We start from the raw sequence: 16,794 nt of genomic DNA, 5'->3' as shown, positions 1-16,794 counted from the left end.
ATGCTAAACATTGACAAAGTTACTTTGATCTGTACGACGGGCTGACGGCTTGTCTAATAATATGTTGATGACCTAATTTATGGTAATTTTTAACGACTTTCAGCTGTTGGCTCAGAAAGATTTTACTACACTTATAATTTTTCTCGTTAGCTTATTTTTCTCATTTTCAAGATTTTTGTCATATATACAATGGTATAATAAAGTCCTGTCTACGACCAACAGCTTGATTCCTTTTTTTTTGCATATTTGAAATGTATTTGTTGTCCACTTCATCTTGGAACAGGAATATGCTGTAGTCTATTATTGCCTATACCCCTGCTAAGCTGTTGAGCTGCTAAGTATTGCGAGCCGATTCAATAAGAACGAGCCATATAAATCAAAATCGGAACGTAGTACCAGCAACCTGACACAAAAAATGACTAGGCAGATACTTCTCATTTTCTTTGTCATACTAGATGAACGCGTGACACTTTGTACTCGAAAGAATCCCGGGCACTCTAAATTTGTTGTGACTTAAATTATCGATTAGATTTTTAAGGGAATAATTTGACAATATTTTTAGACTCTGCATGAAAACTTCGCTATAATTAAGCCGTATCTACGCAGCTCTTATGCAGATTTCAAATTACAAGAGAAATAGCCTGTCGAGAACGCTTTGAATAACTAAGGGAAAGCGAGAGCACGTATAGATAATAAAAAATAAAGACACTGATTTGCGAGTACTCAACATTCCTTTGAGGGTTTATTTGGTTAATCGTTGTTGCTACTGACTTTTAAATGCTACTTGTTAATAATTGCTTCACTCTACCTCAAATTCGTCAACTATTATAGCCTTCCAGTGAATACAGACGCTAACTGGCTCAGGCCTTATTTTTCAATATACATATTTCAATAATCTAGAACATATTAACATAATGTTAGCGTCAAACTAATTCGTTAACCTCGTAAACCCGCATTATCTGTTTAATCACATCAGTAATGTGTGTTTCCTCCATATCTCGTTTCTACTATTAACTTACCGTCCTGGGTGGGAGGCTGTTGATGTTGTTGCTTCTACGCTCTTCACTCTTCCATTTTGAAGCCGGCGTTCTGGCTGAGGCTCCGGCTGTTGGTATGAGGCTTTGTCATAGCTGTCATTGAGAGAGTTTGTATTAATGTTGTTTTTTTCAGGTGTTTCGTATAATATAAATTCAAGATAGCGCCTAATTGAAGAAGAAAAACCATACCCCGTCGCAATTATGGAGTCAGTTGGGGTTTGTTATACATAACGAAATTTGTTTTTCTTGAGCGCTATCATTTACCTTTCTAGATATTCTCTGCTGAATATATTTTTCATGTATGCACCTCACCTCACCTCACGCGTATCTCACCCTATAGTTAAATAGATGTCTCGCATATCCAGTGATTTATAGGTGCTTTTGTTCTTACTGTGGTGGTAGATATTGGCGTGCATTCAATTCAGGCAAAAACAGAAGCAGCTGACGGTCTATTCACTCGACACGAAGAAAGGAACTCTTCTATTCATGGTTTATTATGTTGCTTCGTATCGTAGCTATGTGGTCTCGATTATTAACGAGATATAATTGATTTTTATGGACAATAAAATAAACACAGTAGTTATTAATATAGCAATATTATAATTATAATACTAATCATTTAATTATCTAACGTACATGTGTATAATAAACAAAACTGAATTTTGGTTACCATCCTTATCTCTAGCCATCTTTCAGATTATTTGTCTGTTGCATTTGGGCGTAAGTGTGTGTCCCCGCCTATGTATGAATATGATTTGTATATATAATGCAGTGAACGTGCTGCACCCTCATGGTGGTATATACAAATAGCTAAAGAAAGCATTCTTAAGAACTATCAAGAAAGACTTATAATGAAACCCACAACATTGATTAGATGGATGGTTAATAATACTACCCCTCGCTTCAATAATTATTGATGTCTCGTTTTCTCTCTTTCTCCTCTTCTATATAGGAAGAGATTTCCCGAATACATTGCCCGCCAATTCACCAAAAAGCTGCAAAAAATACCTACAAATTCATAAGACTATTGTTAGAGTCTTCAATACAACTCCAAAGCAAAACTTACATAAACCTTATCTAACCAATCTGTCGCACAGGCACAAACACAATTTCGTCCGCGCACACAACTGGAAGTAATCGCCAGTACGTAGTAGCTATCAACGTCGCGCTCAACTCGAACAGGCTGTCTTCAAAGGCTGCCATCTCCGAACGGTCATGTATTCAGGTGCGCCGGCAAAGTGTAAACACGAGAGACCTTGCTTACGTCCGTTCGAAGTTAAAACGAAAGCGGTGCTGTTGAAGTAGTTTGTCAGCAGCAATGCGGCGTCCTCTCATGGTCGTCCTCTCGGATCTCTGAAATTGACGGTAGTCTTGCTTGCGCAGGTGCACCCTATAGACGCAATGTATATTATACGAAGTGTACGAAGACGTGTGCACGTCTCTCGTTCAAAACATCTCCCTTTTTCTCTCATCAGTTTGCCTCAACTTCATCTTGAGTGGTCAGCCTATTTGTTCCTACGCTGTGGATCGGATGCAGTTGGCGGTGGCGGAACGCCCTTTCTATCCAGCTCATCAATATATGCCGTTAGAATTTCGGTCCGTTCGTCGGCGAGACTTGAGAGAACTAAATAACGCCTGTCGTTTTCCAGCACTTTGAGAATGTCCTTTAAGTGGCTTTCAGACTCGTCCACGAGTTTTTTACTTCTGTAATTTTATGTAAATACCAGGAAATTGAAAATCAAATAAGATTAAAAAAGCCATTTTTCACATATTATCATGTTTAATTACGCCAAACTTTCGCTGATTTTTAAAATCGTTTTTTTCTAAATTTTTTACGCTTCGTTCTTATAAATGTCTCATGGTAACCCTATACTTTGATGTAATACAGCATTTTCCTAAAATCGTTACCAAAATTTATCAATAATAACAATAAAATAGTTCTATAAAATTTCAAATATAGTTTCAGCAAAATTAGGCAGCATCTCGGCGATGAAAACGTGTGAATTTTTCACTCAAACCTAAACATTCTATTAAATACTAGATGATGAGATTCTTTCAAGGAAATCAGCATTCTCGAAACAATATCACCTACAACCGACTTAATCCTAAAATCGAACGTGCAAATCGAGAAATACAAACTACCAATCACAGAAGATTGGACTTCACATGAAACTAGTCTGAAGCAACGCTTGTTGTAGCACTCGATGTACAACTCAAAATAATGAATGTACGAAACTTACTTGTAAGTGATAAGCTTTGTTTCAGCGAGAAGAGCTCTAAAGTTGTTCTTGGCGGTTGAAATCTGATCCTTCATCCAGTCTTTGTATACCTTCTCGCATTTATGCTCGGATGATGAGTACTTCGCATAGCGAGGATCATCCTTAATATACTTACGTGCCTAAAAGAAGTTACCAAGCGACATTAGAATATATGCCTAGATCAAAAGCATTACAGTAAGCTGCGATATTCTGGGATATTATTGCCAATTGAAGCTACAATAGAACAAATCCTTACTAGTGACGAAATTACAAATTTTATACTCCCTAGCTGCACGGGCATCTTCAAACGGGAAACGACTCAACATGCCATTGAAAATAAACTACAAATTGTACTTTGACGGGTCACAATATTACCTAGCTATGCTTAAAAAACAAAGGGATTTATCTGAATTATTAGACAAGCCGTCAGCCCGTCGTACAGATCAAAGTAACTTTGTCAATGTTTAGCATGAAGAAAAAATCTATAAAACCGGAAAAAACGCTGGTAAATCATTATGCGTTTAAAGAATAATGAGCGAACCAATCGGCAGATCTGTCACAATGTGATTATAGTAATTTTTGAAGATCCAGTGTTAAAATCGATAAATAAGTGAATTTTCATTAAAAGGATACCTTTTTTACCTGTAATAAGTGCTTTCGCATATCATGCGAACCAGATCTTATTATTATTGGCATACTCTGGTTTGTAGAGCAGGGTGACGAAAAACCGTTGACGTTTATCTGTCCCATACACGCGATTAAGAAGAACCCATTTGCAGCAGTTTTATTATAATACTGTGATATATTACATAGAAATATATAACGCGAAGGCTATATATGATAAACCATTATTTTTAGAAATGAAACATTGCCTCTTCATGGGAAACCATAACTGTTCGCAATGTATCATAATGTGTTCGTTCGTTCAACGTATGTGTACTTGCCATTTGTTGCTATTCGGATCGTGGTGTTCTTTCGTCCAACTAAATATATGCGTAGCAGTATAATAATCTGTAGTGATACTGTAGCAGCTAGGTAATACGAAGAACGTGAACTTTAGGAATTCTATTAGATGAAGGATATACTTGTAGGGTGCATTGTGAAGTGGTTGGATGGTCAAATGCCTGATATCGCTTACTCAATTTTCTATCTGCAACCTAATCACGCTCCGCTTCAGAACCTCCTCACAGGTTGATTGTAAGGTAAGTTTTTCAACAGTTTGCTGATTCATCATTATGTGCCTCATAACTGTTGAAAGAAATTATTAAAATTTGTAAGCCGTACATATTGTGAGGCGCATTATGACGCGGTTAATACAGCTATTGCCTAATCAAGGTATTATGTAACAGAATGCCAAATGAGCATGAGGGTTTTAAGGGTCTGTCTTCCGTGACCCTGAAACCTCGTGCCAGACATGAAGTGTGACTGGATGCTATAGCGAGAAAAGTAAGGGCATGACTGAGAGGTCATCTGCTGAAAAACAGGTTTCCCAGCTTACCTAGCTATAACTGATACAAGTGCGACGACAGGTTTTGTATTGGCAGAACCATAATTCTGCTCCGTATGAACGGACTGATTGGCATAAATGTCATGACGTACCTGGATCGTAATGTTTCATTGAAGACTTGAATAATATCGCAGGCTCAGAGTGTAATGACTGAAGGTGTAAAATAAGAAGCAAAATAAGGAACGTCTCCTTCAATATTGTTTGAGCAGCAAGGTTGTTCTATGGAGGACCTATTCTAAGAATAGATGTAGCATTAGACCTATTAATGATATTCAGATCCAGAGGTGATGTCTACCTTTCGGGCAGGGTGAGACTAGGTTAGATAGTTTAAATGAAATACATTCATTCGTCGCTGTTTCTCACTCACAGTTGCCAGACGAAAAGGCATCAAAGCCGTCAGTGACGGGGTAGAGAAGGGTACCCTCTATGCACAATCGATCCGCGTGCACGCGTGAGCTATGGATAAGTAGGGACCAATGTTAGGTCTGTAAGACAACTAGTGCGTTTGGCCTTCAATTTCACTTTTCCAAAGGTTTGCAGCAGTAAGAATTTCTAAGCACGTTGCCGGAAGACGTGCGCAGTGAACTTGTGTTTAATTTAGGTAATTGTGTGTTTCACCGGCTCATGTTTCATGGCAAACGTGCCCGCGGTAAGCGGTCGTGCAAGCCGATTAGGCACACCGACTCTTCTGGGGGTTGGGCCGCCGTGTGTAGCACTTGGCGACCAGAATCGCACCTTTCGCAGGCACCCTGGCAGTCCATGCGTGCACGTTTGCCACTGCAGCAGATACAAAGTACGCCTTACGAGCAACTCCAACAGGTGAACTCGACAAGGTTTACCCATCCTCTGATTCAAACGAGTGTTGCTCGACCGAACCAAATAGACACTTCTCCTGTTACTGTACTAAGTGCGCAACATCCGTCCACATCAGGCATTGTCGTCCCGCCTTGCAGCAATGGCCAGCATCAAGATTTCATAAATCTTTCTTCACCGTCAAATCCAAATCTACCGCAAAACCTACAGGAAGGGAGCAGTAGTGCCTTTAATGATATCAATCACCAAAAGTCACTCCCCTTTGGATCGATAATGGGGGTTCTTCTGTGCTCATGTGGAGCCTCTCTGTGCCCTTCATTTGGTATCCACCGGTGTAACTGTGATAGTCCTTTGGCCACTGTGAATACCGCTGCGAATAACAGTGACGGTAACAACACTGACATAAGCATTAGCCAGTCGAGACATCCCCAGTCGACACCGTTTCAAAGTGGAAATCACCAAGCTGGAACACCTAGCAAAAGTCGAATTCGGGGACGGAACAATCAGAAAAGCCAGCAGCTACAAAGGGTGCAATTAAAACAGGATGGTGCATTAACAGCGCAAGTTCGACCCATTAATAGCAATATTGTCAACGGCGTAAAGCAGACGCGTGTTGTTACCACGACCCGGAATGTACCTTGGCCTTTCTTCGGACGCAGGACTGAACAGGTTATTCACACTTTCGCTTTAATTCGATACTATACAATATTATGGAGAGGAATGAGGTGAAGTCGAATAGATCAGGCTAAACGGTTTGTTAACACCGTAGCTTGAGATTAAACAGAAAAAACTCAGTTGTTCGATGCCCGTGATACACGTCCACAGAACAAGTTCTAGACCAAAACAAGATTTATCGACGTCTGATATATTTATAAGCACTAATGGGTCGCAATGGTTCGGGAAGAAATGTAGTTTATAAAGCTACCATGAAATAAAAATGTTTGATGTCCTGCTACCTAAAGTAATTGAAAAATATTTTGGAAAGTGTTAAAAGATGTTTATTGTATCGCTGAGGTTGACACCTACGTGTGATTTCCCTGTCGTACTTGAATACCAATTTTAGTGTTGTCAAGAACTAAACCTGCTAACTTATATATTCAACAGGGACACAAGCTTGTGAGAAGCATTTTCGTGAAAATTGTCCTTTGAGTATATTTATCTTAAACTTTTGTTCGAAATATTGATAGTGCTAAAATTAACTATGGATAATACCATCAATTACAATTTGAGTTTTTTATCGAAGCACTTCTGATCTTTCTTGATAGATTATTCTTAGATTGTTTCCGCATAAATTGTTACATAACGTATCCAAAAATGGCGTCATTAATAATCTTATTCAAAACGTACTCAAGAGCGAAACTGTTCTTAGAAATACTTCAGTACTAGTGAAGTTTACTAGCAAAAAGCCCCGAAGCCCTTCAAGTCAATATCCCGGTTGCTGGGGAAAGAAAATAAACCGAACTTCGTAGTAAAAAACGTTTCCCTATTTTGTATTTTTTTCTCCAAATCTGCCAAGCGCTTTGCAAGACTTTTTTAGGCAAGAATAGAAGTGATAGTTCACATTTGAAACGTATTCGATCAAAACACTGAGACTATCCATCATCGGAAGAAATCCCTGAAGTAAAAGAAACTGTCGATTCTACGTTCTTGCCAAAGATTTATATTCGGAATACCCTAAACTTAAATAAGCCAGCTAAATATACTGACAAAGCGTGACGGAGAGAAATTTTAATTTACCTCTCATTTATCTCAGCAAAAAAAAAGTTTTGATTGTTGCTCCTTTGAGAAATTTTAGAATTGTGGAGGATCTTATCAGTGTTAGTAAATTCAGCTTAATTATATTGATCAAACAATACACAGGCAACTTCTTGAAAAAAATGTCTCGTTCAGGGTCATGAAATTCCGCGTAAAAAGCTTTAGTTTTACAGCTACAACTTCTTTAAAAATAAGAAAGAGGGGGTAGTATATCGAATAGAAAGACATTGTTTTGTATGAGGATGTAAATAGTAAATAGAAAAGGCTTAACAATTTATAAGACAAGGATTTGAAGGAAAATGACCTTCATACATTTACTGTCGGATGACGGGTTCGCATCTGAGGTCTGATAAACCCATGTGCAACCTGTTCTACTCTTAATGCAGCCTTTCCTGTTCCTTCATCCGAAGAGTAATCCTACTTAAAAAAAAACTTTACTTCTTTTTGTAAATGTGTTTATTGAGCAAAATTTCAAAAAGCATATCTATCATTTCTTTTTTAACATTAATTTTAAACAATGGTATAATCCTTGTATATAGGATATAAGCCTTATACCCAGACCCTCCCATAGATGAAGCTCGCATTCAGGTAGTTTTTTTTTTTTATTTCGCAACAGTAAACTGCACTGTGTATCACCTCATTTGTCCTAAATTGTCGCGTGCTGCAATTTGCCATTATAGTGGTTTTAATTCTCCGATGTTATCCTACACCGTCCTGCAAAACAAATCAGGCTAATGACATTTTTGCTGTGAATGATTGAAGATAACAAAATTTCGAGAAACAAACGTGGTTTTTTTTCGGGTTCAAATTGACATTTTTGAGGCAACAGAGTGCGCATATTATGAAGGATCCAGACAGACACTTTCCCTCAAGAATAATTTTCTGCGACGCTCGAGCACTTACGATGAAGGTGAGGTAAACCATTTACGGGAACAAATTTAGTGTATGTTAGAAGTGCACAAATGTAGTGAACATTTCGATAGAAGCCAAATGTAGATTTTTTTAAATATACTTTATAATTTTGTATTCTGTCCCACATTCACATGGGTAAACTTGAGGTAACGCGACTAGTTTGCAAGTTTTCGTAATTTTTTTTCAAAGTATAATGTATTCGATTTACAATTGCTATATTTTTAGCTTTTCGTGAGCGGGGGCACGGCATTTCCGTGCGTTCATATACGGCCTGCAGAGCTTGTAGTCGACGTCCATTATTCGTTGGTGGTGGACCTTGTACCTCGCGACCCTCCATTGGGGTACAATATCAGTACGCCAAGCGCTCGTTACCTGCCGCCACTAAATTATCTTACTGGTGCTACCTGGATGGCCCATCCATGGAAGCTGCACCTTGAGACAATTGTCCATGCTGTTCAAGCTCCTAAATTAGGTTCTCACGGGGTAGACATCTGTCTGCCTGACGGAGAATATACGCCAGTAATTAGACTGTTCACAACCAGAGCACATACGGGCTTAACAGGTAGGCATAATATTTCGTACTCCAGGGAACGGTTTATTAACACTTTCATTTGATTCACAAATAGTTATGAACACTTTGAGGTTTTTTTTGCCATGATTGCACTCTCTAAGTGTCGATACTCCTGCCAAACCAAGTGTCATAAGGTTCTCAATTATATATAAGTAGAAGTAAAGAGAACAATTAATTCCACCCGGGTAAGTTTAAGTTGCTCGTACAGCTTGAAGCCGAAATTGTTAACATTAAGAATAACTTCATCTCAGAATAACTTCAGAAAGGAAGCCACCATTAACTCGGTCTGACTTGACGCGGGCGTACCCTTGAGTGCAAAAAAAAAAACTTGTCAACCCAATATATAACATCATTAGACTTGTTTTTTCGCTTTTGTGTGCCTCGTTTTCAGGAGGCCATCCTTCGGACATGATTGAAATTGGCTTGCGTTGGTACCTCACCGATCACTCGTTTGTGAAGGCTTCTCTTCCTGGTGCCGAACAGCCCGTATTGTTTCGTGCACGACGACCTCTTAGCTCTCAATACCAGCAGAGCGGCGTTATGCCGACAGTGAGATCACCTGCACCTTCTTATATGTATTTACACAACACGGGCGGAGTTTCCGCTGTTCCGCGTGGGCATCTAACTGTTGTTGCTTCAAATGCGGACCTACCTGCAAACGCAAATCACGTTCCGACCGAACGCTGCCATAGCTATCTTAAGACCCGCTGGTAAGAAGCACCCTGTTTTCCCTCTTGCATGTCTTCTTTTACGAGGAACCACAAATTATTGCAGCTGCCAAGAAACGGTAAATAGGGCCGGCATTAAATAAATGGCGTTCAATCATAGTGTGCAAACTACAGGTTTTCTGAATATGAACTGAAACCATTTTTTTTCTGAGACTTATGTTAGAACGTGATGTCGAAATTTGAGCGAAATTTTAAGCATCTTTTCGATACTCAATAATACATCATTAATAAATGGTTGACTCGCTCAGTTTAAGGGGTCTACTGCAAATTTGACGTGCTGCACACAAATGGTTATCTCTCCAATCACCCAGACAAAGCATGTGTCAACATTACCTACGTCTTACACAAAGCGTTTACCCGACGTACTAGTTTGTTTAGTACATTTATTTGCTTTAATTTGTACTGTAACGTTCTCGACCCTTAAAGTCTAGCTTCACCGATTTCTCATAAATGCAGAACCACTCGAAGTATCTGAAAAAGCACTTAAGTGACTTAAAATTTTCGACTTTGCTTACTAAAACAAGCCCTTTCGAACTTGTCTGTGTTGTAGGTTGTTATCATCCGAGGAATCGCGAAACGAGAATCTATTGACGACCCCGTCGGCGATAAGTGGGTCAGTGTATAACACCTTAAGTTCAAAGTCATCCTCTGTAATCTACACACCCGAGTCCTTTGCTAGCGGATCTTCAATGAATGCATCGTCCGTTTTCTCGGAAGAAATCGCTCGCAGTTCTAGCGCCCTGACAAAGAATAGCAGTGCGCCATTCATGTCTGAAGATCCAGCTCTAGTAAACCTGTTCAATTCATTTTTCCCTCAAGGATTTTTCGATGACGACCACAGGCATCACCCACCTTAATCATAAAATGAACGAGTTAATGAAGTGAAATCTGTATGTAGCACCTGCGGTAGAGCGACCACTACCGTACAATAGTAGTAACTGTAATAGCATTAGCCTTCGTGGAAGCTTCTGGAAGATTGGAATCTCTAAAGATTCCAATCTTCCGGGCAAGACACGATAATGGAACTAGTACGACGGGTAATAATCGGAATAGCGATAGCAAGTTTTTACATTTTTGTTGCAAATACGTTGACCACGCTATATAGAATTGTGCTATTGCAACTCTGCTGAGAGTGGCATCAACTTAAGTGACCTTTGAAAAAGAGTAAAACCCATTTAAAGTAACATTTTTAAAGTAGAACCTACGAAATAAGGTAGAACTGGCTGTTAAGTAACTGTGTAGTAATATTTTCACAGTGCTTATGCTATTGTGATAACGGTGGATAAAGTTAATTGTAAGTGCAAAATTAGAAAAGGCTTATAACGCTGTTCGATGCAACGGTATAATCCAATCCTACAACAGTTATATGTGGTAACATTAAAGAAAAGATCATTCGTTCAAAGATATTAGCTTGTCTCATGATACTGTAATGGACAAAATGGTACTCACTAAATGTTAGATTGTATGGTATTTCAAGATGTAACATTATTTATATACTATAAGCGTTTTGAGAAAGGGGAAAGCACATAATTTTATGAGTGAAATAACTTCTTTAGTTCGATATAGAAGGTTTACCATGGCATCTTTGTCATTACTGACTGAGGTCTATTCTTAAGCAATTATATGGGAGAAGAGGTCATTTGCGCATCCATATCTTACGATTTTATACATTTAGACTACAATGATAATTTACAACGAATGTTATTATATAATCCTAAGGTGTGACGAGTCAGTTCATTAAGTTCAAAGGCAAACCTAGCAGTAACTAGGCAGGCTATTAATGATAACAGTTAGAAAAGGATGGGTCAACAATGAACTACTCAAGATGTAAGTGGCTAGAAAATGTTAATTTACTATATTATATGTCAAATAGTAAGTGGTTCGTTTCTTATACAAAAATGATAGACGGTACAATAACTCGCTTATTTGTCGATATAATAGTCGACAATAGCAGCCTCATTTGTCGAATGTTCACCGTACGTTAATATGCGCGACATTTCATTTAATTGTCCTTTTAACACCAATGTAGATATATTGCCTTGGAAAACAGGAAACAAGCTTACAATGTAAGCCTAAAATACAAGAAAAAAAATGTAATTACTACTCGAGAAAGAAAAATTGAAGCAATCTGAAGAACGCTACCAATAAATCATACCGAATATAAATACGTTGTTATTTCATGTCGAAGTGTTGACCGAAATCTAAAACCCTCTGATATATCAATAAATACAACAATGAGACTCATATATTGGTCTAAGCGATAAAACGCTGAACGCAAAATTTGTGTCGTTATTAAATTTGGTTACATAAATTGCAAATTTAGCGGAATTTTGCACTGTTTTTGTGACGAGCCTGGGATATAGAGGCAGTGCTTCAAGTTTTCCTCCGGTCCGTTCTATTCCTTGCCGTTAATTTTTCATAATAAGGTAGTTAATTACTTCGAATCAGACCAATGGAATTACATACTGTACGAAAACGCAGTACTATTATAGACAATTTAACGATACCCAGTTCATGTCTTTAGAAGGCCAGCTTAGGTGCAATGTAAAGAATTTTTCATCTTTTTGCCATCAATCACGCGTGGAAATAGATATTGCCTTATGGTTACAAGCTCATCGATGCAGCTAGTACACTACGTAGAGAAAATTTACGAAGCATTTACTACAAAAAGAAAACGTTTAGTTATTATGGAAAACACGATAACGCCGGTGGTGCGCAAACAAGAGATCATTTTTTCTGTTGTTTAGATCTAAGCTTGTTTAGAACTTCCTATAATGTCTATAGGATAGTACCTAAATGTGCAACTGAATTCGGGCCCTTAGCTAGATTATTTCAATGTCGCTAATTCCAGGAGCAAAAATAGCTTGTTCGTAATCAAGTTTAACGGTCCAATTAAACCTTCGAACCACGTTCGTGTAGTACATGCGTTGTTTAATTACTGCTCTAGCGTCGTAGTTTGTTTGACGGGCTGTGCTTATTAGAGCGGTATTACTGATTGCACCACATTGCGCCATAAGATAAATACACGCAAACGAAGAACAACGCCAAAAATTACAGTAAAACAGTTATAAAATACCTGATCTTTTCCAGGCTTAAAAGGATAATTAGTAAGTGGAAAGGTCTATTGTAACTACAGAATCTTTCTAAGACTCGGTGCCTTGGAAAGACTAATTAAATTTATTAAATTGTTAAATTTATGGCCTTATGATGTGATACGAAGTGAACTAGATTTAAAATCAAAAAAGCTAAACATCGTGACCATGGAATAACAACGGGTCTTCGCGAAACGTTAATGCAAATCTACATTTACGTCCTACGAGTTTAAAACGTTAACGTCGTGAAGCTAACTAGCTGTTCTCTGGCGCAGCAGTTTGGTTCTGTTGGAAATTTATTAAAATATTGGATATTAGGGCATTTGCTAATCTAAATATTGAATCTGTACCGAATTTAGGATCTTTCCCACCAGTAATCGTAGGTATAGCCTAGGTCAATGGGCTTGGCAGTTCATTGCATAGAATTGGAACCGAAAGCTGTATAATTTTAGATAACACTCTAACCTAATTGTTTCGGCAATGCTCACTTATGGAACGGATGCCTCCATTTGTGGTGACTAACCTTAAGTGGCAGCATGGCTACCGCATCCTGGATGCGTGGAACAATCCAATCCAAAATGGATACTGTCAAACGAAACTTCCCGTAAACGGTATATATCGGCGTAATCGTCAACCCTCGAGGCACTGGCAACCAAGAAACGATATGCTCAGTATTTCTAGATCATAAGTGCATCAGAGTTAGATAAACACGGGTTCAAGGAAAGACCGCCGCGAACAGTAAGTTTTCCATAACTCAAGCGATAATTTTTTTGATACCAAATCCTCCAAGCTGGCTTTACCACTGAATAAGTCGACAACATTTGATGAGACGACATCTGATCTTTAGCTCAATTATCACACGCAAATAATAATGACGCCCGATCTCTGAGAAGTGAATGATATCACAGTGTCTGTACAGTACGTTAATAAGAAGAGAAAACATCTTTTGTTTTAGGCGTCGACGGTCTGATAATATACCATCGCCCATATTACTATGCCCTTAGAAGTAGTGCCTAAGATATATACACTGGTGTATAGCTGTATTTATGTCTTCTGTAAGCTTCAGTTAAGGCCACAATGACTGTATGTATGCAGGAAAGAAGGGTTCCTTAATTCGAAAACATAAATCATGCTGCCGAGCGTTCAGAGACAACGAAGTCACAACCTTCAATGTCTGCTTGCTCAGATGATTGCTTCCCTCAAGTGGCTCAACATTCTCGCAAAGTGTACACAGGGTCGCTAGGCACACAACTTTCCGCCTATTGTAGCCTCCTACGCCTTTAAATTTCACACGTGCACAAGCGTCCTCACAATCCATTCAGTGCTGAGTGACTGACAATACAACTATTAGCAGTGTAGCGTCTTCTCTGAACAGAACAAAATTGCAAACTATCAGTAAGGACAATGCACCTGTTGCTAGCGTCAGGTAAACGCTATGGCGTGGGTAAATTTGCTTCAATCGTTTGTCTGTGCTATTCCAGCACAATGCTGTGATATGTTACATTTCATTGTAGAGGACGGTAGCATTATGGTTGACATATAAAATAGATCATCAGGCAATACAGACAACTAAAGATCAAAAAAGAAGACTTGTTTCGAAATTCGTGAAATCGTCCTTGACTTTACGATATTCAAAAAAAGTTTTGACTTTCACAGGTCTCACCGTTACTAATAACTGTAGTAAAGTCACAATTATAAATACTGCTTATTCAGCAAGTTTTGAACCGTACGAAAATTCATTCAATTATGAAATCTGTTCTATAAAAGCGTTCATTTTCAAATCGATGTAACTTGTGCTGAACATGAAACTCTATTTCTATCTTTATTTGAGCTCGTATTTTATTTTAGAGCTATTTATTATACTATGAGCTCGTAATTTCCTATGCACTCCCTGTATTGAGTAAATGTTTTTACTTGTGTGCGTGCCGTCGTTTCGTACTATACAAAGCTAATAGTAAAAAACGCGGCTGACGACTTTTGAGGAATACATACTATTATTATACGATTGGCATGGTTACCATCCTCTAGCACATATAGTCATTTTTTTCGGTGCAAGCAGATTCTTATTGTACCTTGGTGTTATAGTATTAACTATGTGCGTTTCATGTCTTCGCTCGATGTTTTCTGTTGGGCATTTATTCATTTTCTAAATCTTGCAGCTTTTCTCGCATTTATCGCGGTTGTGGATGGTCAACAATGTTCTTTGAAAGATAGAGGGGTATGTTTTACCTTCTTTACATAGATATATCGCTTCACGCAGCTGCGGCTATCAATACGAGGCCAATTTCTCCCACTCTTTTTCAGATTAGCGTTAATCACTGTTATAATTTCTATTTTCGTTATTAGAACAATTGCGGAACTTTCAAGGTTTAGGCTTCTGACAGAAAACTTATTAACAGCGAGCTATGCTTAAATCTTGTGTCGCGCACCAATCATGTTTATTTTAAGGCATAGCTGTTTTCCTCTAATGTGAACTCTTTTCCGTGTAGTTCAGGCAGTGTGTAGCCAATTATACCAACTGGGTGCAGGTTCAGCTAGCCCAAGTCAGAGATGCCTCAATTCGGGCAATCAGCAAGCTTCCCGAACCTTTAGATAAAGCAATCCAGTTACACGAAGCTGCTTTAAGACGGCATCTCGGAAAACGCGAAATTGACCAGCCCGAAAGCGAACTGCGCATGGAAGACGCTGCTGCGGAGAACCGCCAACGTGATGATAACGCCAGGGCTTGGGTTAAGTTCAGAAATGACGTTTGTCGTATTGTCGATAAAGCCATTGCAAACGGAAGCCGCCAGTGAGTAATGCGTACATTGTTTCATGTAATAATCACTATTGACCTTCACCTCCTGCGGCTAGGCTTACACATTAAACACAGAGATATAGAAAATAACAATCGTGGCATATTCGGTTGCTACGAAACGTATCTCTAATAAGCACGATGAGCGCCCAGGGACGCGTGAGTATGTTAGCTGCACGGAATCTCAAATAGGAATTCTAAGTGAGCTTTTCGTTTTTCAAACCTAGCTATCACGGGGGCCTTCAATAAAAATGTCCATCACCAAAAAGCATTGAATGCCTGCAATTGTGTAAAGTAACGTATTGGCAAACCAAGCTTTTAAACATGCGTTTTCGTATAGCTATGTACAGAATGAAAAATAAAAGGTTTTAAAATAGCTCATCGCTAAGTTCGCTTTAAAGCTCCGAGCTAGGGAGAGTCTCCTAAAAGAAAAGTACGTGTAAAAAGTACACGCAGTCACAGTTTGTTTAAAGCATTTGGCACAGACATGACGATAGCTGCGCGAAGACTTGTTGGTTGTTAACGGCAATGATAATAAATTGTGCAAATCTTGCATCTATCCTTTCTATATAGGTTATCGGATGGCGTGAGAATCATGGAGCATGACAAGGGCACATATGACGTCCGATCGCTCGTTTGTATCTATAGTAGCGTGAGTTCTATCAACGCTAAGGGTGACGAAGCGCTTCAAATTTTCTATAGGACGCTCCCTGTGGATCGCAGGGTTCTTTATGAAAGGGCCGTCGCATTCCAACTGTGGATCATGGCCCTTAAAATCGCCGATATCCAGAAAAATTTGGAGAAACAAGCCCAGGATTGCTATATGCTTCTCACCTAACTATCTGGAAATTTTCTGCAGCGGTCAGTACAGTAGATGATGACTACGGTAGAACATGACGATGGAGTATAGAGAAGTCAATAGTTAGTTTATACAATAAATTCACATTCGTTCGTTATGGCTGTTTTTTAAGTTGAGTTATTCGCAAGTAGACAAAAAGCTGTCAGACACTTAGCTTGCATCCGATGTCTACTGTGGTCGGTATTACCTTGACCACATACGTTTGCCTGTTTTTTTTTTAGACCAATTACACTAACTCAAGAAATACGGGATGTTTTCGTGTTCATAATTTTTCCACGTTTCGTGTTTTTCGGTGCCATATAAAAATTAGTTCATACGATTAGGATGCTAATTGTTTCGAGACGAAATTGTGTAAGCGGGTATTGCCCAACTCGTTGGAGTAAAATTTTTGGAGCTATGTGCTTTGAAATACCGTAAACTATGTGCTTAAGTGGAACTCTAGCAACGCAGTTGGCAACACACAATGGG

The 16,794-nt window shown here is 38.8% G+C and overlaps 3 protein-coding genes across 4 annotated transcripts; 2 read left to right on the top strand and 1 right to left on the bottom strand.

The window, feature by feature from the left end:
• Positions 1-712: 712 nt before the first annotated feature.
• LOC111251146 (transcription elongation regulator 1-like) lies at positions 713-3,463 on the bottom strand. Its single transcript, XM_022807468.2, has 2 exons — positions 3,278-3,463; positions 713-2,741 (listed from the first exon to the last, which is right to left on the bottom strand). Exons 1-2 carry the CDS (start codon positions 3,349-3,351, stop codon positions 2,543-2,545), a joined length of 273 nt encoding a protein of 90 aa, XP_022663203.2. The 5' UTR covers positions 3,352-3,463; the 3' UTR covers positions 713-2,542.
• A 921-nt stretch (positions 3,464-4,384) lies between these two features.
• LOC111251875 (uncharacterized) lies at positions 4,385-11,855 on the top strand. 2 transcript variants are annotated; one of them, XM_022808956.2, is made up of 4 exons: positions 4,385-6,284; positions 8,508-8,844; positions 9,245-9,563; positions 10,132-11,855. In XM_022808956.2, exons 1-4 carry the CDS (start codon positions 5,427-5,429, stop codon positions 10,436-10,438), a joined length of 1,821 nt encoding a protein of 606 aa, XP_022664691.1. In that variant the 5' UTR covers positions 4,385-5,426; the 3' UTR covers positions 10,439-11,855. The 2 variants fall into 2 exon arrangements, with proteins under 2 accessions (XP_022664691.1, XP_022664692.1); XM_022808957.2 differs by lacking the exon at positions 4,385-6,284 and adding an exon at positions 8,158-8,280.
• A 1,938-nt stretch (positions 11,856-13,793) lies between these two features.
• On the top strand, positions 13,794-16,411 carry LOC111251876 (uncharacterized). The gene is made up of 4 exons (XM_022808958.2): positions 13,794-14,099; positions 14,833-14,891; positions 15,163-15,464; positions 16,041-16,411. Exons 1-4 carry the CDS (start codon positions 14,078-14,080, stop codon positions 16,303-16,305), a joined length of 648 nt encoding a protein of 215 aa, XP_022664693.1. The 5' UTR covers positions 13,794-14,077; the 3' UTR covers positions 16,306-16,411.
• The last annotated feature ends 383 nt before the right edge of the window (positions 16,412-16,794 follow it).

The sequence above is a fragment of the Varroa destructor genome, unplaced genomic scaffold (genome assembly GCF_002443255.2).
Source record: "Varroa destructor unplaced genomic scaffold, Vdes_3.0 BEIS01000005.1, whole genome shotgun sequence".
NCBI classification, from domain to species: Eukaryota; Metazoa; Arthropoda; class Arachnida; order Mesostigmata; family Varroidae; genus Varroa; species Varroa destructor.
Note: the sequence above shows the minus strand (reverse complement) of the source record. Positions and strands in the feature narration are given on the sequence as shown.